Consider the following 25,852-nt stretch of genomic DNA (forward strand, 5'->3'; position numbering starts at 1 on the left):
AATGGACGGTGTATATTTTAAAGCAATTATTTTTGTTGCTGAGAATTTTAATTGTAATTTTTGTATTATTGTTTCTCAACAGTACTTGTTTTAATTTGTTTACTGGTTTGCATGCACTTTTTATTTAAGATTTGTCACCGCTACTGCACATCACTACCCCTCAGTCTGTGAGTGAGACGATAGATAGCCGTGAGGAGGAGAGTGTGAGTGCATTGCAAAAACATATGTTACCCGTACACGAAGCAGCGTCTGGCTGCAGTTTTAAAAAAGAAGCAGATACTAGCTAAGAGGAAAAAACGGATAAGCCCATCCAAGCTGAGGCATTTGATTTTTCTGAATATCAACCTGCACTGAGGACGTGCTGTTTGGCTAATGAGCTTGATTCTGTTTCAGTTCTCTGAATTTGTTTGCAGTGTTTTGTTTTTGTGTTAAATTAAAATGAAAAGTTTGATTAAAATATTAAACAAAAGTAAGAATGCCTGCTTTTGTAACAAAACAAATACACAAAATTAGGCAATAATAAGGCTTCTCATAAAAACACTAAATGTAAAACACAAAGCTTTCACATTTGCCAAGTAAAGCTAAAATATGAGGCTGTGGATGATAATAAATTAGGAGCCATTTGGGAGCCAAAAGAGCCAGCTCTTTTTTGGGAGCCGTGACAAAAGAGCCAGCTCTCTGAAAAGAGCTGAACTTCCCACTAAGTGGCTCTACTATAGCCCCTCCCTGATGGCTGAATTCCTCATCCTATCTCTAAGCTTTTTCATTTAAAATAAATATGAATAAGGTTATCACAAATCAATAGGGAATATTTCACAGTACAAACACACAATCTCTCATATTAAACTGTTAAGGTGAGAAAATATCTCTGGGATGTTTAAAAGTTTAGGCTTTCTTTAGCTTGTTCCTAAAGCTCAGCCTTTCTCCGAATTATAATGAGTTAGCTAGCTTTAGTCTGATAAGTCAGCATCAAGACAGGTTCATCTGTGCTCTTGAATTAAACAAATAAGATTAAGTTGTATGCTTCAGTGGCACAATAAAAACCAATAGGATCTCCTTAGGTTAAGAAGGTGATCAGGTTAAGGTTTGGCTTATCCTTTCCTTTATCAAGGAGAATCCCAAAGATGTTTCCATGGAATCTCAAACCCCAGCTACTGATAAGTGACCAACAAGAAGGCCCCAGGACAAGAAATGAATAAGTTCCAGCATACCCATCAGTTTGTAATCCAGTCTTTTATCAAAACAAATCCACATAAATCCTAATTAAAACAAATTGTCCTTGTGGTATTATCTGATTATTTTAAATGTAAAACCAGTCCAGGACATTTTAAAGGCCATTTTCTCGAATTTTAACCGGCTTCAACCTACTGCAACTGTGTCCCGCATCCTCCTTTCTTCCCATTTTCTCTCTCTTGAATCTTCTTTTCTCTCCCCTTTAAATAGAAGAGCTGAAATCATCACCAATCAACTACTCCCTGTATTCATCTTCAAATAGCTGGCAGCTAGACTAGAGTGAAATGTCCACTCCCACATGGGTGTAGCCTATATCTCACACAAAAAACAAAAGCTTGCAATAATTAAAATAGAAAATAATGCATCCAATGTTTGTTGGGAGATTCTCTCTATTATTCCACCATGCCACTTTCCACTACATTACAACAAGGATGTTTTTGCATGAATATAAAACATGCCTTTTTCATGTTCATGGGATTAGAAAAAACGGTTCTTGTGACTACACATGCTTTTAAACTCAAGTTATATTTTATTATAACAGCAATACAAAAACGAAGCACATGCATACATTTAGAATTAGTATAGATTAGTAACAACAAAATTCAAAATGATATTGTAGCTTAAGTAAAAGTTGATAGTAGTTATTTGCTACCGTTTTATTAATCATATGATACTCAAAGTCTGTATTGCAGAAAAGATATATTTGTATTACAAATTGAAATTGTCATTCTTGTTCACAAGGTTAAATCCAAATACCTAAAAAAAAAAAAGTACCCACCTAATGAAGCAAAACTAAACATAACATATTTAAACACAGTATAGGAAGTAAATGAAATAATTAAAATCATGAAGCTCTGGATCTTCTTTTGGTTTAGACCCTTAAAATTAAAACCACAACAGAAATACAATGCAAATATCCCTGGTTGACATGAACCAAGAATGTTTGCATCGTAATCCTTTTACCTTTTCATTTCTCTTTAATTTTCTATCTACCTCAAGTCCACAACTAATTAAAAAGCTACTACCACTACAAAAGCAAAAAAGCAATCAGATTTTAGATACAGTATTTCCATTTTGTTTTAGTTCTTTATGATTAAAACCTTGCCACTGCTGGTTTGAATTACTATCTAAATATGTCTTTATATGAAACTGTGTTGTTAAGCGATGGCATATGAACCCTGTTTCTGGGTCCAAACAAACACTGCGGCAATACTGAGAGTTAAAACTGTCTATATTCTTTCATCTTTACTAAAATTATCAGTGTGGCTGCTCTACTAAGTATGACAAAGCAGTTTAACATCCAGACATCCATGAAAACAGCATTTATGAAGTTTAACAGAGTTTGAAGATAACAGGAAGTTCGAAGTTAGCTCACTAGTTTCAACCTAAAGAAGTTATACCATATTCTGACTGAGGGATTTCTGAAAAATTAAAACGTAGAGCTCTGCTACCACTTCCGACATAAATCAAGACAGAAAACTAAACATTAGTGACCTTTATAGCGTTACTGAAGTTGGGATAGCTGGTATATGATGATGTGCTACGTCATAGGTGTCAAACTCTGGCCCGCGGGCCAAATTTGGCCCGCAGCCTAGTTACATTTGGCCCGTGAAGCCATACCAAATTATTATTAAAGCTGGCCTACTGGTATTATACAGCTAATATATATATTGTTTAGTATTAAGCTTTGCTTGTTCCATATTAAGTTTTTCAGCAAAACTTGTTTGAGTCCATAAGAAGAGATTCATTCTTAAATCTGGAGGAAGATTTTTTTTTACAATAAATATTAATGTTAGCCCGCGACCTTGTTCCAGTTTTGAATTTTGGCCCACTGTGTATTTGAGTTTGACACCCCTGTGCTACGTGGTGGCTAGCTACACAGCTATGGTTAGCATACTATAAAAACATTAGCACAGTGAAGCTGGAGGATGAACACTAACCTTCTTCCACTCGCTAAAAATTAACGCGAGGGTTCCCGATGGTTCGGGACAAATGCAATTGCATGGCAGGATGTTGTAAACCGACCAAACTTCAGTCAGGAGAACAGCTGAGATAATCCATCCACAATACGAGGTTAGTCATTAATGCACTGCTGCATGGGTTGGGCTGTAGTTATATCATAAGGTTTTAAAAAGTGCTGCCGATGAATAGGGCTAATAAAACCCAGAGACGGCAACAATGACCATCGACTTTTTTCAGGGGTTTGTTCAGATTAAATAGAACAAGATACAAAGCATGAAAACATGTTAAAACACAAGTGCCTTAATGAATTGGACCTGAAGCACAGTTTGTATCAGGAAACGGCTAATGACTTCAGATGTAAAGACTTGATTGAAAGTCAAAAGTAAGCATCAGCATAACATTCAAAGAGAGAACACAAAACAACTTGAAAAATGTGACTGAAGATATCACGGGTGACCTGAAATATCAGAAATAATTTTTTGAAATAATCAGAGAGATAAATGCTCAGCCATTGAGGACAAACAGTAAAATCCCCCTAAAATTTGCCTAAGAAGTGTTCATAAAAAATGTTCACACTAGTGTTGTTTTTGTGTTCTTCACAAAAAGTCAGCTTCACTAAAATGGAGCCGTATATACACCATGGATTTAGAGCAACTGCTGGGTGGATCAGTTCACATTATTTAGCACAAAAACATTTTATCAGTATTTACCCAGTTACATTTTTTAATGTTGACTGCTTAAAAGTTCATCATGATGTTTTGTCACTTTCTCTAGCTCTTCTGAAACATCTAAAAAAATAAATAGATAAAGGTTAAAACAAAATAAAGCATTATCATTCTGTATATATATTTATCGTTAACGATGTGGAGATACTTAATGCTCAGTAATAATTATTTACTTTAACATATTCTGTTTACCTGGGAGTGAGTTGTTGTCAGTCCTGAGAGAAAATTCAATGGATTCTGTCATGGCTTTCTCCAGCTCCTCCAGGATGGTGCTCTAATTGAACATCAAAAATTTATTGCTTTCAGCAGAGACTAACAGGTCAAAAACAGCCAGAAAGAAAATAAAACAAGACAAAAATAGAACAGGAAAAAATAGCAACGACTACATAACATACATTTTAAAATGTGACAAACCTTTAAAGCATCCACCTTCTCCAACATGGCATTTTTTGCTTCCTCATACATTTCCTTATTTGAGCGTACATGGCTCTTGATAATGGTCTTCATATTGTGTAATTGGCCATTTCCACCACATTTTGCTGCCTCTACAACGATATAAAATTGGGCCAGAATAACTATAGGAATCATCATGATTGTTTATTTATTTATTTGTTTATTGTAAATATTCATTGTCTTTTTTGCTAAATCTCGATGCTTCTACAATGAGAGAAAAAATCAAGTAAAATGTCTATACACAATCAAGGTGAATACATTAAGAAGAAATAATTATTTCATTCTCTGCTGAATGAATAAAAGAAATTAACAGTCTCTAATTGTCTAATTTTAGTGGAAAGACAGAATATCAATCACAAATCTAGAAAAAAAACCCACATTATATAAAACATCTAAATTGATTTGGATGCCATCGAGTGAAATGGGTATTTGATTCCCTAAAACCCAGCCAGATCTGGTGCATGTTGCATACAGATTATAATTAATCAATTGCAAATACTTTTGATCTTAACTCATTATGTATATTAAGCACCAAAGGTGGAGAGTAACGAATTACATTTACTTGCGTTACTGTAATTGAGTAGTTTTTTTGTGTATTTATACTTTTTAAAGTCATTTTTCAAGTCGGTAATTTTACTTTTACTTAAGTATATTTTTTTAAAAAGTATTGTACTTCGCTACATTTTCAATCACACCTGTTACTGAGTAAATTAAAAGAACAAAAAAAACCCCCCAACATTGCGCTTCGGAAATACTGCAGGGAATGATGGGTAATAGAACAAACTGGCGTTGGGTCACGATAAAGATGGAGTCTGACATCGGTGGTACGGATCCAGCGAAAAAAGAAACCCTGTCGAATTCTGCTGACCCTGAACTCGAAGAAACCGATGTGAACCCCTGGCCGTATTTAAGGGACCATTTCAGCTTCAAGTGCAAGAAAGGCAACAGCTTTATTATGCAGTGTAAGCTGTGTTTGCCCAGAGAGACTGAGTTAGCAGCTTTTAAAAATTCCACATCAAACCTGCGCAAGCATGTAGAGGTAAGTTAAATGAAACTTGTACATTTATTTTAGCAAAAAGGCTGTCCTCAAGTTAATCACATTAAGTTAAGACATAAGCTGTTATTGGGCACGTTGTTGTCCACGCAACTTAAATTTTTTTTACTGGATTGGTAAATTGCCAAAAGAAAATGTGTTTACTTACATTTTTCCTGTTTGTTAATAATAATAATTTATTTTTAAAAAATAGTTAAATTAGACAGAAGACAGAAGCGGCTACTTTCTTACTCAACCCACACATGTTCACACTGCAGGCAAAAGAATAACGTGCTATGTGCAGAGGTGTTTTTTTCTGTTCTCAAACTGATCTCCCTGTTGGAGCTCAGTCTGGGGGGACTTATTTTTTTCTCCTTATCTTTCCTCATGTTGTGCATTTTCCATTGTTATACCTCTCTGATCTGTCTTCCCCATGTGATGTTTGTGTAATGTATGTATGGTCAGAAGAGTAAGATTGCGCTGGCAAAGGTCAGCAGCCTTAACCCAATTTCCTTCGGGGTCAACCTTCAGGATCAATAAAGTTTTATTGAATTGAATTGAATTGCTCCTCAAAATTAACAGAGCAGGGCCAAGTTTAAAAAATTAAAACACATTTTTATAGCAGCGGCCGTACAGCTCAATTCAGTACTTGTTCTCTTATTTGACAGTTTAGAACACATTCTCATGTAAAAGAATTATATGGTTTTGACAGGTTGGTTGGTTTGGTGACCATTATCCATTTTGATGTATAGACTTGCAGTTTAACTGCCAGTGCACTTTAATTTGTAAAGTTTTTCTTTTAATTAAAAAACAACTACTTTGAGATTTATCCCATTGTCTTTTTTGCACTACTCAGAAGTAGGGATGGGTATCGAAAACCGGTTCTTGTTGAGAACCGGTTCCCACTGTTTCAATTCCTTGGAATTGTTTGCCATTTTTGCAAACGATTCCCTTATCGATTCCAGTCGCCCTGAATGATGTCACCACGTTGCGGAGCGTCATTTACCTGGCAGGAAACATGGCGGCTCAAACGCTAAAAAGTTTGGTTATACTTTACAAGAATGGATGACAACAGGGCAACTTGCAATACTTGCAAAGTAGATACTTCATTTAAGGGAGGAAACACTACAAATATGCAAAAGAATTTGCTCACAAAACACGTGATAACCTTAAATGAATGTCGTGTTTTTAATTCCGCTCCGGACTCGTGAATCTCAACCCAGCAGCAGCGGTAACGTTTGCACGTCCTCTCCCGTTAATGCGGCAGGTAAATAATCAACTAACAGTGCATATTATGTTAGCGCGATCTGCCTTATCTGCCATTACTGCGCGTTTAGGTGACCATGATGAGAGAGACAGAGTCTGGCTGGCGCTCGCTGGCAGTTCTCGCTGCAGTCTACCGGTAGCATCTCCTTTCAAGCCAGGATAGACTAATGTTACCAAGCAGTGACTAAGTTTGTGGTCAAAGGCTTGCACCCGTTTGCCACAGCAGATGCCCCCGATTTTCGGTAAGTGAATGTGTTTAATTGTAGGCAGGGACATTACTGGATATTCTTGTGTAATTGCTACAGAATAATTTATGTTATACTTTGTTATTGCTACAGAAGAATATTTATTTTATTATTTTACATTTACAATTTTTTTCCCCGGGGTCCCTGTGACACCACATTGAAGAGCCATAGGCTGGATCTCTTAAGATCTCACTGCTGGGTTTGTAAGGCCATGTTACGCCTACATTTCTATCTTGTTCAAAGAGAAGATATAAAACAAAGTTCTAAGCTAATCGACCTTAGTGTTCTCCTTTTTTAAAAAGAATCGATAAGAGAATCGATAAAGAATCGAATCGTTAAACAGAATCAATCGTGAAAATCTTATCAATACCCATCCCTACTCAGAAGAGGCTGTCCTCCTGCTGACAAAAAAGTAACTATGTAACTTTTACTCTGAGTACATTTTAAATGAGCTACTTTTTACTTCTACTTGAGTAAATTTTTAGACAGATAATTTTACTTGTACTTGAGTAAAATTTCAGCAAAGTAATAGTACTTTTACTTGAGTAAAATATTTTAGTACTCTTTCCACCTCTGTTAAGCACACCTGTCCACAGAATCAATTTTTTCTATTCCACTTTCTCCGTTACTATGGACAAGACCAAAGAGCGGTCAAAGGACATCTGGGACAAGATTGTAGGCCTGCACACAGCTGGAACGAGCTACAAGGAGGTCAGCGAGAAGCTCGGTGGGAAGGTGACTATCATGGTTCGGGTGAGAGGATGTGTTTTTTCACTAAGCTGTGGTCTCCACTATGGATGGACCGATCCGATATTACGTATCAGTATTGGCCCGATACGAACTTAAATTACTGGATTGAATATCGGACAGAGATAAAAAATTTAATCCGATCCATTAACAATCACAGAAACATCTCACAAAACTTGCGACATGGCGTAACCCAGCTCATGACCTTAGCACGTCGGAGCAGTATGCATCACATTACAGAGCACCTGTGGCGTGCGAGACCTGTCGGCGGTCTGGTGGAGCATTTGGAGCCTCGCTATGCGATTCCAAATCATGGCATTTCATCTCAGAGAAAACTATCCTGGAGAAGTAAAGCAAGTGTGTAAGTTTATCTCTGAATGTTTGTAAAGCCATGTTAAGCTTAACAGCCAATATCAAGAGCGACTGTCTTTTTTTTCTCTCCCCCTCCCCTCTCCTGCTGCTACTTCAATCATGAAACTGATCAATGATCAGCTGATTGGCAATTCTGTCGCAAGTCCTGTCTTTCTTGTTTGTATATCGCCCACTTTGCCCCAGAAAGAGGAAACCAGCGGATAAACAACAGCAGCATGTTTAAGCTTGATAAACTGTTGTTAGAATTTATTTAATACTACTTTCTACACCAGGATAATTTTCTACGTAGCTTATGGCTGGTAACTGTGCAGGGGCGGATATAGCAAAGTTTTGCCAGGGGGCCAGGTAGGGTATTAACAGGGAAAGGGGGGCACAAAGACATACTTTTCTTTCTTATTCTCTTTAATATGTCTAGCTTTTCATAAATAATTACATGAATCTTACAACCAAAGTTTTAATCTGATGTAAAATGTATATAAGTCCATTATAGTATATAGTAACGTAATAACTATTAAATCTAATGTACACCCTAGTAAGCTATAATACTTTTTCCCTTGGGAAGGTACCATCTGTGCAGTCTGCAATTCTGTTGAAGAAAGATGTTGAATCTATTTAATTATTGTAGAAAAATAATGCACATGCATTAAATTAAAATTGATTACGTTGATTAAACATCATGAGGTGGGGGGTGGTTCCTTATGTTTTCCCCTATGGGAGTTGGCAACCCTGTTAGTTGGGTTGGTTAATATTTCTGCTAAGTACTCTTTAGAATACCACAATAGGGAGGATGGTGTAGGTTTAAGTTTATTAGATTGATCAGTATCGCTGGACTATGAAATATTTTGCGTGTATTTTTCGCATACAGGTATAACAGAATAGCTTAAGTGTTTTGTTTTTTAAAACTTAAGTATGAACTTGCAGCAAGATATTTAAAAGTACAGTTTTATTGATTATAAAATACACTACATCGGATTCATATCGGTAGATATCCAAATTTATGATACTGGTATCGTGCCATCTCTAGTCTCCACCTCATCATCCTGCCTATTGTCCACACCTGATGGTGAATTAGTTGCCTTTACTTAAGACCAGCGCACTCAACAAGTCTTTGCCAGATCGGCTGCCAACCTGCATTAGTGTTGGGCTGGTAATGTTTCTGGAAAACTCATTGTCCCTCTGTTGCAGTGATTTAGATCAGCGGTCCCCAACCTTTTTAGCGCCACGGACCGGTTTATGCCCGACAATATTTTCACGGACCGGCCTTTAAGGTGTCGCGGATAAATACAACAAAATAAAACTAGTACCGGTACCGAAAAAAAGAAGATTTATTCATAACACACGTGAAAAGACCCAGGAAAACCGAGTAACCGATCAAAACGATAACAAAATAACGCTGAAAACCGATAAAAACCCTGAAAACCATACATTTCACACCTGAGCCTCAAGTCTTGCGGCCCGGTACCAAACGAGCCCTCTATAGCTCCCACTTCATGTTCACAACATCAAGCACCTGACTCCCACCATAGTTCGTGGTTCATGTCCAGAACTCTAAGTAAAAATGTTCTGATTGTTATTAAAGCTTTGTCATTAAGTCTAACTCAGTGCCTCTGTCTGTATCTGCATTTGGGACCACTTGGATCCTGGCTGCCCTGCTGAAGTTTTTCAGAAATGAAAGAAATATAAAACGGCCATTAACCACGCTCACTCTGAAGCTCCATGCAAAATCTTGCCTGGTGCACCAGCCCAAAACTGCAGAGGCACATGTTGATGGAAGCTTTGGAACCATAGTCACCAAGAACAGCATTAGTAACACACTAAGGTGTAATGGACTGAAGTCTTGCAGTGCTCACAAGGCCCTCCAGCTCTAGAAGACATATGCACAGGCCCATCTCAAATTTGCCAGTGAACATCTAAATGAATCAGAGAATACTTGGGAGAATATGCTGTGGTCAGATAAAACCAAAATAGAGCTCGTTGGCATTAAATTCAACCTATCATGTTTGGAGGAAGAGAAGCGTTGAGTATGACCCACAGTCAGGCATGGCAGTAGAAACATTGTACTTTGGGGCTGTTTTTCTGCTAAGGGTACAGTACAGCTTCACTACACTAAGAAGGCAATGAACAGATGGGATAATGTACAGAAAACTCTTGGACTAAAACCTGAAGCTTGGAGTTCCCAAGCTGCAGTCAAGAAATGTAGAGGATTTAAGGAGTTTCATTAAAGGTGAGTTGAGAAGATGTCTTACCGCTGTGCTTGCCAACAAAGGTTCCTTAATAAGTGATGTTTGGCTTGGGGATTAAACACATATTTCATTGAATGACATGCAAATCAATTTACAAATTTTATGTTATTTTATTTTTTCATGGATTTGTGGTTGATATTCTGTCTCTCTACATTATAATGAAACTGATATAAAATATAGGTAGTTCATTTTATTGTAATTAAAAAAAAACTTACAAGTAAAAAGTCAAATAATTACTTCCGAGAGTATATTATGAAATGTTTAAGTAGTGATACATTGACCTCCTTTCTTACCTTCATAGCATTCTTTCATCTTTGTCTCAATTGTCTCCAACAGACTGTTGTAGATCATTTTCTTTTCTATCCGGATGGTTTCGTTGAGTTTCTCCTTAATTTTTTCTTCCTTAAAAACATAAAAATGGATTAAAATGAGTTTAAAAAATCATTAAAATAAAAAAAACAAACAAAAAACAAATCAAGGCTATTTTGGGAGTATTTAGGTTCATCTGTTGACTATTCTGTTTAAAAGGAGAGTTTAGACTTTTACCTCCATCTTGAGAAAATCCAGTTGTAGTTTTAGATCTTTGCACTCAGTAGTCAGTAAATCGGTTCCAAGCGAAAATGCACTAATGGATCCATTGAATGGTCTGAAATATGTTAAATCACTTCAGAATGACAGTATTGAGATGTTTATTAAAAAAAAGATGTAACTTATACAAATGTATACCCCCCGGTCTGGGGTGCTGGCCGGGCCTTGGGAGCTTGGGTCCTGGCTGTTGTGTCGCCGGAGCAGTGGGCGGGTGGGTGCAGAGGGGCTCAGCCCCAGTGCAGGGAACCTCTGGTGCATCGGCCCTACTAGGGGGCTCTCTAACTGGTGGGGAGGTTGTTATATCTTGCAGGTGGTCTCCTCACTACAGGAGCTCACTCTGCAGGTGGGGGGAGAGATATAGGAGAGGTGGAGAATGAACTCAACCTGGGTGTCTATTGTCTTGTGTAGTTTGGGAGTTGATTGGATGACGGGGTGGGTGCAGTTTTCTCTGGGGTGGAGTCGGGTGGGCTGCCCCGGACTCTGTGGGGCTGGGCGGTGCTGCAGCTGCGGGCCCTGGTCCGGATGGGCCTGGGCCCCCTTGCCCTGGTGGGTTCCAGAGTGTGGGGGTGCCTACTGGGGTCAGCGGGGGAGCTGGCCCCAGGGAGGGGCCACTTGCCCCTCCCTTTCTTCCCTCCCCATCCTCAGCTGCCTCCCTATTCCCGCTCTACCACACCCACCCACACACGCAGGGCTTGGGGTGCAGGTATCTCACCAGGGTGCAGGGGAGGCACTCCCCCTCTGTCCCCTTCTGACCGCCTGTGCCTCAATTTTATCCTGCAACCTAGACATCCACATTACTCACACTCTCACATAACACATACATATAGGGCCTTGGGGGTGGGCACGTTTTACAGCATCCAGAGGATGGTCGGTGTACTCCAACCCACCTCTGGCGCTGGTGCCCTACCCTCAATTTTAAATGCATTTAGACACTAAAGGTTTTCGGGAAGAGCCGTGCTGCTCTCTGAGAGGAAGCTAGTACCATGCTCTCCTGAGTTTTAAATGCACTTTAGAAAAGCACACAGCAACACTACATATGAGCGGGCGTAGGGAGGTTTGAGGTCTTCACTCACCCCGGTTCTGTTAGCCGTCAGGGCTGGGGGGCTGGGAGGAGGTGCTGGCTGTCAGACTGGGGTCTGGGATGCGGGGCCTCCCTACTACTGCAGATAAGGAGGTGGTCCGCTTGCCTCCACCCCAGAGAGAAGGGTTACATCTCCTGGGTCTAGGTGCGGCTTGCCCCTCTGAGGGCGGGGGTACCTGGACCTGGGATATAGAGTATGTTTGGGGAGTGCGACTGTCTGTGCAGTGTCTATTTGTGTCTGTCTACACGTTGGGTGAGTGCCGAGTATTTGGTTGTGCATATGGGGTGGGAATGCACGTCTGTGTCCGCGTGTGCCTGTTCGTCTGTGTCTATATGTCAGGTTGTGTCTTAGACTCAACCTCTCTGGGTACATCTCAGGCCCTCTAAAGTACGGAGGCCTATCTCCCCTCACCACACTCCCTGCCGGTGGCTGATGCCCTCAGACGTTGGTGTGTTGGTGGTCCTTGTCGTCTGGGGCTGGGCGCTCATGTATGTACCGGCTCACTCCTGGTGGCCAATTGGCGGGGCCTGGCGCCTGTGGCCCGTCTGGGCTCCTTCCGGGGGGTGGGATGCCCTCAGGCCTCTGGGCCTGAAGCTCGGTCCTCTCTGGCACAGCTGGCTGCCGGCAGAGCCCGCGGGCACGCCACTACAACCCCCTCTGGCCTCTGCTTCGTAGCTGCTGGGTGACCTCTCCTTTGGGGCTCTACTCAGCTCTTCCCAGGAGGGTGGCACGGTTCCCCCCCCTTTGGTGGTCCTCCTCGGGTCCTTGTACGCTGGGGCCTCTGGATATCTGGGGCCTGGATCTCCTCCATACCCGCTTCATACCCTGGTGGACGGGGCTATGGCTCCCCACACTGCCTAGCAGATCGTTACATGGAGAAACCTTCGGAATACAAGCATGCTGATCCACACAGGTGTGCACACAGGTGTACACACGGGTGTTCACAGACGCGGACTACACCTTTCTTGGCTGCTGCCTCAAAGCACATTGTGCGCTGTCTATCTTGGTTGCTGCACAATATCGTTTATTATTTAGTATCTACTGTTATCTACTGCTAGCTAGTTTATTGTGATGGTGCTGTTTTTTTTATTATGTTGCTCTTTGTTGTTTGCTTTCTCTTCTGTTTTTTTTCTCCATACAGGTGATCCAGGTGTTTTGTTTGTTTTTTGTTTTTTTTCTCTCTTCCCCCCCTTCTCACCGTCTCTTCTCCCCTTTGGTTTTCTTTCTCTCCCTCTCTTTCTTTCATTCTTTCTCCCTGTCCTATCCCCCAGTCATGTCTGTCCCGTTTGTAGCAACTGAAAATAAAATAAATTCATACTTATAATAAAGGTCAATCAAATGGACCAATATGCCAAGGCCATGATGATCCACTTGGTAAAATAAATCCGCTTGGCATCTTTCTTGGCCTTAAGACAACAATTCTGATGGCTAAAGATCCAAACGGGACACAAAAAACAAAAAAAACAAATGTATATGTATATTTTTGTGTAATAGTACTAGTAAGTATTTTGTTTTTTCTCCATGCTTGAAAGATGGACAAGTTTTAAGCCCATATTAGGTCCTTCTTTTTTCTGTTTTTTGTATTGTACTTGTATGCTAAACACCAAAGAAATGGACAAAGACTTTGAGGTTAAACAAAACTAAATGCAAATAAGACTAGATAAATAAGAATAATTTAACTTAAAATGTGTGTTTGCGTGTAGTGTATATTTACTTGTATGTAACTGCAGGATTGATTCGTATAGTGTCAGACCAGGAGGCACACCTGATGGGAGAGAAAACAAGGGGAAAATTTTAAAAAAGTGCCAAAATAATCATATTGTTGTTACAGGCATTATTCTTTCCATCATCATCATCACAACTCCAAATAAATCAGGCAGGAAAAGTACTGTCACGCACAACAGTATAGTGAGGAGAGAACACATGTTGGATGGGTGGCAAGGTTAGTCATGGCACTTGAACAATATATAAATATGGATATGTATATATTTTTTTAATTTTCTTTGAATCAAGAATAAATGTACATCACGTAGGTATAAATTTTGTGCCCAGTTTTAAACCAAATTTTGAGTTGTTGTCTTAATTCTTATTGTCTGTAGATATTTTCCTTTGTTTAATTTTGGTTTCTTTATGAGTCTTGTCACGATCCCTGTAGGGAGCTTCCTCAAAAGGGTTGATCCCTTCAAAATTAGGATTAGGGGTAACAGTTTAATAAACCATATTATTATCTACCATTTATAGTACCATTGTTAACACTATGATCATCTTTTCCATTAATAAAAAGAAATTGAAGAAGGTATAAATATACAGGATTCTTACGGGAAGATCTTGCTGAATTTTTCATCAATGCTGTTAGTCAGGCATGAAGCTAATTCCACGTTGAAGTTTATTTCTTTCCTTGTTTTGTGGACGCCACCTCCCAAAACAACAGACTTTAATGTCTTGTGAAAACCACGGCCATCCTCTTTCTGAAACAAAACAGAAAACAAATTCCTGAACATAAGGCCATTTGAAAGGCAAAATAAGTAGTTTTAATGCAGTCTTTAAAATAAATACATACGTCCAATAACTTCGTCAATTTTTTTTCATCTTCTTTTTTGGAGTTTTCAACCCCCTTGCTAAGGCATTTTTCAAAGGTCTTGTAGACCTCTTCTATTTCTTTCTTGATTTGTTCATATTTGCATCCCAGGGTGTTTTTAAGTTCTGCACACACATTTTCGTTTTTATCACCCTGAAAATAAAAACATAATAGAAAAACAAAATTATAAATGCCAATACCTGATGGAAAATGCAGTTCTAGATTCAGTGTCAGTAAACTTATTTTAAGGTTTTTTTGTTTTGTTCTTTTAGAAAAAAGTAAATAAAAAATACAAAAGCTTTCAGTGAAAATTTATATATATATATATATATATATATATATATATATATATATATATATATATATATATATATATATCACTTATTAACCTTTGCTTTTGATAGGTAATACAAATAGAAGAATTTTATTACTTGAGTATCTTACTGCTTTTTTGTGTTTGGCATCTTGAATCAGAGACAGAATCGTAAAAGATCCAGACACATAATTTTTTGTCTCTGAGTGAAGGTTGTTGAGCTCTTTCAGAAGTTTTTGAAGTTTGGGTATTTCTGTTGATAATAATTGAATAATTCATTTTAACATTAATTGTAATAAAAATAGCCATTATTTGAAATTAAACTAGACTACAACAGCAGCATTTGATATCTGCTTTATGTCTAGTACATGCTCATATCAGGGAACTTCACCTACCAGTTTCTTCTGGATCTAGATGCTCTTTTTGTAGGAACTCACGGGAGCTCACTGTGAACACTTCGAAACAGTTATCACTGAAGGGTTTCTGGAGAAAATTGAATACATTTTAAAGCTTTCTTGCTATTGTTTTTGGGTTAGATTTTCACTCTACCTATAAAACTCACCTTCTTATTTTTTATTTTTTGCTTTACTTGTTCCTTGGCTTGTGTGTTTCTTTTAACTATGAGTTTATGGACTTCACCTGGCAAACTATAAGAATACATGTGTGTTACCCAGCATTAAATCACTGAGAGAAATGCCAGCACATTCTTGTTGGTCATTGATATACTATTTTTCCTAAAACTTTATAGACCCTGTACAAAGGCTATCATGCCACTGTCTGCCTCCATGCCTCTTTCTTCACTTTTTTCTCTTTTACCGCTCATTGCTCTCCAGCTGTTCCTCACCCTTGTCTTTCTTTCTCTCACTGAGTGTAATGGGAAGGCCACTATGAGGTTTTGGTGGCATGACCCCAGTCAGCTCTTGGCTGGTACACCTGCCTCCAATCTATGTACTGTGGACTGTCTGTTGCAGTTAGTCAAACTCAAAAAATCTCTGTTTTCTATGTCCTGGGCTCCCCTCAGTTAGCCAGACAGTCTGTTGCATATCTCTGTCACTCTCTTTGAATCAAACTTTCCCTTTGTAATCCATTCTCTGAGATTTTTTTAAGGAAATGTTTCCCTGCACTGCCATTGCTAACTTAACTCTCTTCTTGCCAAGGAATTCTCCACCCACTGGTTCAATAAACGTGCTAAACTTGTACCTGCCTCTGAGTCTGCTCAGTATTAATATTCATGTTTTTGAGATTTGTCTCATCTTTAAGGAATTACCCTGCACCTAGATACAACATGCTTTACTATCTAATTTCTTTTCTTCTTCTTCTTTTTTTTTTTTTTAAATTCTTGACATCTTAATTTACTTACCGGCCATGTGAAATTCCAGTTACATCAGACTTGGAGCAAATAAAGCAAATACGCTGGCACTCGCCACCATTTCCAATGAACCTACTGACACGGCTCAAGATTTTCCAGGCTGTCTCTTGAGATGCTGCTCTTTTAATCTCAGTCACAATCCACACAACGCAACAATCACCAACAATCTGAAATGGAATAATAGTCATATTAACAATTAATCGTTAATCATCAATTCTTGACAAGATGTCATTTCTGGTTCAAGATAACAAAGCAGTAAAAGTGAATAAATGACCCTTTTCCACATTTCATCTCTGCTCTTGTTACAGTCACCACTTCCAGGAAGGTCCACAAGTGTGACATGCTGGAGAAGATCCTTGTTTGGCACCTTGACAGTCACACACTTCACTATTGGCCAATAGTACCTCTTTCCTTTTTTGCTCTGAGAAGGTAAAGGGCTATTCATTGTGTATGGGGTAAGTTTGCCAGATAAGTCCATAGCCTGCAATAAAAAAAGACATGAATGTATAGTGCCCCTTCAACATCACAATAACCAGGCTAACTGGTTAGAAATCCTGTAGAAATCCCAGAGAATGTCAGAGTGTTAGTATTTTTCAACAACAGGTCCTGAAACTATGTCAATAATCAAGTACTGCACTAATTGTAATGAAGATTTAGTTTCTGAAATTGAGTATGAGTTTCCAAATGCAGAGCACCACTGTAACTTAACCCAACACTTATCACCTTGAATTGTTTAAATATCCTGTCTAGGAAGTAAACCAGATTTTGCACAGCCAATGCTATCGTCAAGATAACGTCATAGTGATAATTTCCAATAATAAAACAGTCAAACAAAAATCTTCACTTAATAAACATTCCTTTTCTAATGCTGTTAGAGTCAAATTGTTGAATGTTGTCATTGTGTTTCTTAAATTTGTAAAGTCTTAGTTTAAACTGTGTGATCAACGACATTCCTTTGTCCCCCTCCCCAGCCTGTTAAGGGTTGGGGGGGGGGGGGGGGGGGGGAAGCTGTAGTGTTTTATCACAGATACATCCCATGTGAAGGTTCTGTTTGATGTTTGGTAAGCTTCCTGCCCTTTTATGGCTTCACCTGTGTTGTGTATGGTGAACCAATACAGGAATTGAGCCTTAAATTGGGTGTGGGGGAGATTACCCTCTTTATGACCAAGGATGTTGTTAAAAACAGTTGTGATCAGGAGGACACACACACACGTGCTTACACATACACACACACACATAGTGCCTTATCTTTGTAACCAAGGGAGGTTTTACAGTGGGAGGTGCTTGTGTTGTGTTATGTTGTGTAAATTGTAATGGAAATAAAAAGGCTACGAGGAGGGCTGCTCTTTGAAGGACTTGGACCAAGAAGGACTGACCAAGCTTCCCTCGTTAGCGAGTAAAGGACTGGTTGAAGATGTATTGTGTTGTTTTCGTTCTTCATGAGGAATAAGTCTCTAAACTAGTGGGGCCTGTGGAAACACAGACTCAACAAATGCCAGTGTGGTATATCATGATTATTGTGGGAGGTTGACCAGTCTGATTACAGTAGAGATTTAAAAATAGGTTCTTATGTGCATATACACTTTTAGTATAATTTCTAAACCGTTTAATCCACAAGACTCTAGAAGTCAAAAGCAAAGTAAAATTAAGTGATGTTTAAAAGTGATTTTAAAAAAAGCTGTCAAAAAACACTGAACATTAATGGAGTAAAATAAATTAGATATATGAAAAGTCACAGAAAATAAAACAGAAAATGAAATTGCTAGTACTAGCCAAACAAAATCAAGTTAAAGCACAAGGTAAAATAATTACTTTAAGAACAGTAAATATATACATATTATCTAATAACTAACTTTGAGGGTTTGGGCAGATAGAAACTGGCTCTGTTGTTTTTTGTTTGTTTTTGGATTTTTTGTTTGCTGGTTTATTTTCTCTGTGTGCTCTCAGGGCAGAGGTGAGGTATACACCCAGTTGCATTGGATCCCCCTCAATAAGACAGCATACCTAAGAGGTAGTCCGTGGGGCAGTTCTTCACCTGATTATTAGCTTATTAGCCTCCTAACTGAGTTCTATGTTATAAATGATTTTTATCTGTGATTCCTCCAGTTATCTGACTATAGGGAGAGAGATAGATAGAGAGAGAAAGAGAGAGACAGAGAGAATTTTTGACTTACAGTTTTACATGTGAAAGTCTTCGTCCCAGACTTAAGAAGTTCATGAATGTCACTGAAACATTTTTTCTCCGTTAGGTCTTTAAATGAATTTTTTTTCCATTCTTCTCCGTACAGTGCTGACAGTTTGTTCTCAATGTAATCATTACTGTCATCATCATCATCATCATCATCATCATCATCATCATCAGCTGTTTCTTCATTGTTTTTATCTCCAGCTGACTGAAGCAAATACCACAACTCATCGTTCCACTCCTAAAATACAACAACAATAATAATAACACTGGTTTTATTAAATAGAATTTATTGCAACTACAAACTGTCTTTTTGCAGTCGTAATGAGGCTCTTGGATTAGCATATTAATTAGCTCCAAGTAACAATAAACATATGACTTTACCTCTGTTTTAAGGAACTCAATGAGTGCCTGATACTTGTCGTCCACTGAGGCCTCCACCTTTATGATGACTGAGGTGCATGCACTGGTACATTCATCAGAAGAGGGCAAAAGATTTTCCTCATCAATGATTGCATTTATCAAAGAGGATTTTCCTGCCCCGGTTTCACCAAAAACACCGATTTGTACCCTCTTGTCTTTGTCCAATTCTGTTATTTTTTTCCTAAAGAACAAGAATAAACATGGGTTAATCAAATCAAATAAATACATCAAAAATGTAAATATCAATGTAATAACTAATTTTAAAATGTATATAGTAGAATAATAGCTATGCTTATAATGTGAAAACAATTGCAAAAACGTTCATGAGAAAAAAAACAATTTGTAATAGTATAGAAATATTTTGGTAACAGTATGAAAAACTGCTACAAGTAAAATTGCATTAGCTGTGCAGTATTTGGAATTTGGAGTAGTGCCTTAGTAGCCTGTTAACAATAAGGTAATTAAATTTATATGTTTAATTTTTTATTTGGATACTATAAGCACATTATAATGCTGAAATAATCATTAATAATTCATTTGTATTTGGTAATAATGGCAATAAAATAGTAATTAACTGTAATGATGTAAATCAGGGGTTTCAAACTCCAGGCCTCGAGGGCCGGTGTCCTGCAGGTTTTAGATCTCAACCTGGGTCAACACACCTGAATCACATGATTAGTTCAGGCCTCTGGAGACTTGTGTTGGACCAAGGGCAGGATCTCTAACCTGCAGGACACCAGCCCTCGAGGCCTGGAGTTCGACACCTGTGATGTAAATATTATGTGCTGTGGTTTGTCTGTAGTAGTTTCTTGCCCATAAAACAGGGCTTCAAATATGAAATGAAACTGTTTCTATGTAACAGTTTTTAAAATTAAAAAAAACATTGTCAGTTTTACTGATGATAGCTTCAGGTTTAACCATAGAGGCATTAGACTGAAATAAAATGTATCCACCAACTTGTGGTCTTTTTTGTTAGAACAGGACTTAAACACACACAAACAAACTTTATTTGTCACATAATTGTAGAGAGTACAACATGTAGTTAAATGCTCACGTCCGAACTGCGGACAGGCTGCGAATGTAGCCGCGCCATTCCGGGGCTTGGTTTTTTAGCATAGGGGGTCTAGCCAGGACCCTTACTGGATACCAGGTGGGAAACAAACTTGTGACTCCCACTTTAAAGGTGTGTTTTGTCTATTTGATTAATAAATAATTTTGATGGACAAACGTTCCTTGTTTAAACTTTTTCTTGTGACTTCTTCATGTTTTTTCTTGATGTTTTTTTTATCTATAGATAAAAGAATACACTATATATATTATACAACTGTCAGAATTAATAATTTAAGATTGTCATTTGTGCTAAGATATATACAACCATACTTTTATGTGTCTTAATATGGTTGTCATTATGTAAAAAGAGCTAGATCAGCTTTAGTTCCATTGCTTGTATGTGTGCTGATTAAAATACTAATGTAGCTTTGTGCAGACTGAGGATCAGTCTCAATGCTATAATTTTCCATTATAGCTTTAGAAACCAGAGTGTTCTCTTCTATTAAAGTGCAAGATTTCACACCTTTAAATGTTCATTTGAGATATGACCTGTTGCAAGTTCCTGTTTTTATAGTTTAGCGAGATGCTCACTTCTGCTGTTCCTGCATGACACACTCTGTAAGAGGGCAACTGGAGAGATTAATATCATGCTTTGTATGGTGTCAGGATGTCTCACACACACACACACACACACACACACACACACACACACACACACACACACACACACACACACACACACACTGTGATGGCTGCACTTACAGCCACACAGTGGTAATACCCACCATGTTAGTGTAGAGGCTTATAAGTAACATTGCATTCACATGTCTTTCTTTAAATATAGGAATTAATTTACAGGACAATAAATAACTGGTTTTGGTTTAGAGTTAATTCACATATCCACATAACACTGCATTCTAAAATAAGTGCGCACATTTTAGTTTACACTGTTATGTATGATTAATTTTTTGTTTTCTGAGTTACCTTAGTTGCAGCTGTTCCAGTCCCTTGATTAAGGAGCCAAGAGGTGGAAAAGGGGCGGAGCGAGCTTTAAAGGAAGACTACAAATTGGTTCACGCCATAACTCAGGACCATGGGGGGGAATTGGAGTTCATTATGTTTGGTTTAGTTAGGTTTTGTGTGTTTTACCCCTTCTCCTGTTTTTGTGGGCTGATCAGCCACTATTTAAGTTTCCCCTTTGTCTCGTTAAGTTAGGTCAGTTTGTTTGAGTTGTCAACTTTGAGTAGAGTTCTGTTATTTTGACCTCTTTTATGGGCCCAAGATTTTGATTCTTTTTGCATGATTTAACCAATTATGTTTTTTGGGTTAAATAAAAAATAATTTCTTTGGACTTTAACCTGTGCCTAAGTTTCTTTCACTGATCGGTCCATCACACACACACACACACACACACACACATGCACGCACACAGGTGTATGCTTTGCTCACACACACATGCCTGCTTAAAACTGTCACATGGTTAATTGAATTGTGTTTAACCTCTGTTGTCAATAAAACAGTGAGCCGGATGGAGAGGAGTGTGAGTTGCTTGGACAGGTGAGTGGCAACACTGCCCTCCGTGAAGCTCCCCTTGCAAGTGAAATGGACACTAGTGTCTGTGTGGCTGCTTTCAGTAACAGCTTCTGTTTACCAGCAGGGTTGAGTTAAACCCAACACAACACAATTTTATATTAGGTTTGGAGAATGCTTTTGCTTTGAGATCCCTTTCCTTCACGTGAAATGTAATTAACAGTGGACAGGTACATTTATATATAATATACTATAACTTATATCTATATGTGTAGTATATTTCTTATGCAGGTGTCAGACCTGGGGTTAGAATTGCTTATAAACTGGTTTTTATTTATGAAAAAGTATATAACATTCTACTTGAATTAACTTATAGACATTCTTTGTTTAAATGCAAAAACATATTAATGTAAAATCACTGTTAATGTACAAATATCTTACATAAAATTATTCAGAACGTAATCATGTGAAATCCAGTTTTAACTCACTGGGTAAGTCACCTATTGCAATGTTCAACTGTTTCGATTTAATGAGAACTGGAAAAACTACAACAAACACACAAAAATAAACATTAGATTCACTACACTACAAAAATAATGAGATATACAGTAGTATGAGCTCAGCATTGTAAAAAAAAAAAATAGTATCATAGTATATGTAAAAACATTCACTGTTAATTTATTATTGCGTTACAAATTAATGTCCCTATATTAAAATGTTTAATTTCAAATACTGCACACAATATTGTTAAATATTTCTACACTATTTCAGTTAGTTTTGCCTCATGGGTTTTGGGAAATGTTTTTCCACTTACTAGTCTTTGCTTTTATTAAGTTACATAAATTCAAATCTTTTATTTTATCACTATTCTATAAGGGAAAAGTCTAGATGCTGGTGTCATTGAATAAAACTTGATTACCACTAAAACATAAAGTGTTACAGCTATTCTATTGTTTTGTTTTTTTATTATTTTGTTTTGTTGCCAATTTCAGGGAAACTTTTGAACAAAGTAACAACAACCTCTTAGGGAATGATTCATCTAACATAGAATATACACAAGTTTATACTCACTTTAGGAAAGCACTTAGTTCATTTTGATCTTGTAGTCTTGCCGTGACCTCTTCCATAATGCCTTTAATATTAGGCAGTATCACTGCTTCTGTCAATGTAAAAGTAAAAGATTAGAAACCAGTGGAAGATGTGAGGTGCCATTGTTTAGAGCAGGGGTCTCAAACTCAAATGAGCCGTGGGCCACTTCTGGTACCGTCATCTCATTGGAGGGCCACTTTAGTGTCCAAGTAGTACAAAAAACCAAACACGAAAACACCCTCTAATATTTTCCTAAAATGTAGTGTTTTGTTTGTTTTATTTAATTCCAAATATTGTGTAACAAGACAAAATTGTAAACATGAATGAATTTTTTTTCTCACTCTTAACTATCTGAAGCCTTTCAGTTTAAGTTTCATTTGTCATATGCAAGTTAGCACAGGGTCAACATTGCAATGAAATGTATTTGACGAGCAGAAGACAGTCACTCAGCAGTATAGTACAGTATAGTAGAGTAGTTTCATTGAACTACCAAATAAACAGCTCTTTCTGGCCAGACACATGGAAGCACTTTTGCTACAATTTTGTTTGTATTTAACAAAATAAAAATGCAGGTATAAGCATACACATTAGTTTTCGACTGCAAGTGAAAATTGTTTTCTTTCCAAATAAACCTCTCACTGAACTAACACAGCTCTCAACATGTTTGCGCTCTCTTGTTACCTCGGCCAGGTCCGCGGCTCCGAACCTTGGTAAGGAGACCTCTGGCTTATACTTTGGGTTCCATGTCGGGCTCGTAGCTGGGAACTAGCTTTACTGTCTGGGTCAACTTTGCTAGCGAGAGACAGAAAGAGGCACTGAAAGGCTGCTCCAGCAGAACTTTATTGTTTCGGAGGAAAACACGAAAACAGTGTACAGTCGAGTCTTAATAGCTTACTGGGCTCATCAGGCACTCTTTTTGGGACTCATCAGACTCATCAGACTTTCCTTTTTCTCCCTCCCTCAAGCTCACACTGCGGGAGGGGCAGTCCCACACGTTCTCCCTGCAGCAAGGACTACACCGCCCATGAGGCTACAGTCTTAAAGCGCCAAGCATGTAACGCTCTGCCGTCGTGTTAAATCATTTTTCGTATAATAATTTAAAAAAAAACAATTTCTTCATATCAATATGCAAGTAGAGGTGAGCCCGCGGGCCGTGAGTTTGAGACCCCTGGTTTAGAGAAAAACTAAAATACCTGAGTTTTTTCCTGGTGTAGACACACGCTGTTGTTTAGCTGCTGGCTGCTTGCTAGATTTGCCCTGAGGATTGGACTTCCTCTTTCCTATGTGGATTTAAAACAACAACGAGGACGACGATGACAACAAATAATAAATAAATATTAAAAATACAAAAAAAAAGAGAAGAATGCATTGAAACTTTCAGTAATGAAACGTGTTGTCAGCAGATTTATTTAGTCCAAACAAAAATATTACTGCCTTGAAAACTTGGATGAATTTTAGATCAACAAAACTAATTAACACTGTACATGTATCTCACCTTTATTAGATGTGGATGGGAAAACCTGAGGACAAACATAAACATTTGACTTTTAAACAGTATAGAAAAAACACATTAGTCTTTAAAAATTGTGAGGCGTTTAATAAATCCCTACCTCATGCTCTGAAATGTAAAATTTCAATCCAATCTGTGATGAAATTGTCAAAATTCTGATTTTCAATTTATAAAATCAGCTTTTTGCTTTTCAGTAAAAACTGTATTAAAATTTGTTAGACTTCAGTTACCCCTGTACAGGAGGTCTGGACCCACTCTCCATCTAATGGGTCAGAGTCTTTATATCACTATGGGTATTTTATTAGGTGAACTGAGACTGGTTTAAGACGGCAGTGAGGAGGACTCGCTTAACTTCTAACTGCTTTAATCCAGGCGCCCACCCTGCACATCCTCTGACTCTGGGTACCCACCAGCAACCCTTAGTGAGACCCAATTGACAGCCACATGTTGAAGGCAGCTCTCATCTAGATCTATGGCACTTGTTATTTGCTAAGTATATTTTAGAGACCCGGACAGACGGTCCCAAGGGTGTGTTATTTATTAATTGACTAGAATAACCCATAAGAACTCTAAACTGTTATCAAAGTATAACCTTTTAATCTTGGATGAGAACCATACAACGAATGTCCACAAATTTAACTGCAGATAGGAATTTTATTTAAGCAAGATTTTAGCAGGGTCAGCTCAATTACAACACTTAAAATCACTTCATACTTAACCATCCTACAATACTGTACTCTCTCTATCCTGTTGCTAAATATCTACGACTTTGTTTGCAGTGGGTTTTGGAAAGGAAGAAAGACCATCCTGGCCACGGATAAAATCATCTTCCTCCTGGGCTGGAAGGAATCCAACTTTAAGAAATTGTGCAACCCTGTACAGGGCTCCCTGACTTCCTCTTCTCGACTCCAGTTTAGGTCAGAAAACAATGAGCAGGGAATCCAAATTCTATCATCAAATTTATACATTTCCTGTTGTGTTCTTTTCTGACAGTTCCTCTTTTTACCACACCCAAACGGTCACGGTCTAATTTCCTCATTATGTAATCACTTAAACACTGAGATTAAAAATACAGACAAAATAATTTCTCAGGATGTATTTCTTTTTAACTCCAATTCATTTTCAATATTCAATACATTATTCTTATGACACAGAGTCATTATTCTTGGTTTTACCACCCATGGAGTTATACCAGGGAATCTCACACTCATCTGACAAATTAAATTGAACATGCCTTACCTTGTCCTGTTTCCTTTAAAAAACTCTTCAGGGCAAGACCATGTAAAATGTTCAGATTTTGAATGTGTAATCTATGTTACAGATAATATGAAATCAGAATAAAACTGCATTGAACTTACTTGAGTTGCAAAACTGTCCATTTCCTGACTTGTGTATTGTTCTTCCTAGCAAAATGGAGACAGTTTCAAATCCATAACTGTATAAAATGTATAAATTCTAGTAAATTATTTTTTCAAAATTATAGTTTTCAATAATACATAGTTTTTAGTGTGTGAATACCATGATAACTTTGAAGTCAGCAGCAAGGTGCCAATCAGTAACACGTAGTAAAAACAAAAATAAGGCAAAGTCCAAATTCAAGCTGGAGTGCAAAAGCAGAATTTTTTAAAAAAGAAACTGGAAATGTATATTTTGGATGAAGCCCAAAGGAGTTGTCACGGCCGATCAGGGGATTTGTATGTGTTGAGAATCAAGTGTTGAGAAAAGTAGGAAGGGCTGGTTTTATTGCAGGGCGGATGGGAGTGGCTCACAGGCTGCAAAAAGACAAAGAAAAAATGCCTTTGTGAGAAATAGAAACAGAATTTCTAATGAATGAAACTAATGAAACTATGTAATTT

General features: G+C 38.0%; 1 protein-coding gene across 1 annotated transcript; it reads right to left on the minus strand.

Moving 5' to 3' along the window:
• Positions 1–2,113: 2,113 nt before the first annotated feature.
• Positions 2,114–25,595, minus strand: LOC146633686 (nuclear GTPase SLIP-GC-like). The gene is made up of 20 exons (XM_085351609.1): positions 25,515–25,595; positions 25,355–25,399; positions 23,982–24,006; positions 23,680–23,766; positions 22,469–22,556; positions 18,779–18,998; positions 18,384–18,635; positions 16,484–16,690; positions 16,201–16,376; positions 15,403–15,487; positions 15,236–15,323; positions 14,972–15,093; positions 14,510–14,680; positions 14,269–14,417; positions 13,664–13,714; positions 10,826–10,925; positions 10,573–10,681; positions 4,335–4,465; positions 4,113–4,194; positions 2,114–3,983 (listed from the first exon to the last, which is right to left on the minus strand). Exons 1-20 carry the CDS (start codon positions 25,515–25,517, stop codon positions 3,919–3,921), a joined length of 2,256 nt encoding a protein of 751 aa, XP_085207735.1. The 5' UTR covers positions 25,518–25,595; the 3' UTR covers positions 2,114–3,918.
• Between the last annotated feature and the right edge of the window lie 257 nt (positions 25,596–25,852).

The sequence above is a fragment of the Diplotaxodon limnothrissa genome, linkage group LG4 (assembly GCF_057381915.1).
Source record: "Diplotaxodon limnothrissa isolate DT_005_m linkage group LG4, D_limnothrissa_male_GT1.1, whole genome shotgun sequence".
In the NCBI taxonomy this organism is placed as follows: Eukaryota; Metazoa; Chordata; class Actinopteri; order Cichliformes; family Cichlidae; genus Diplotaxodon; species Diplotaxodon limnothrissa.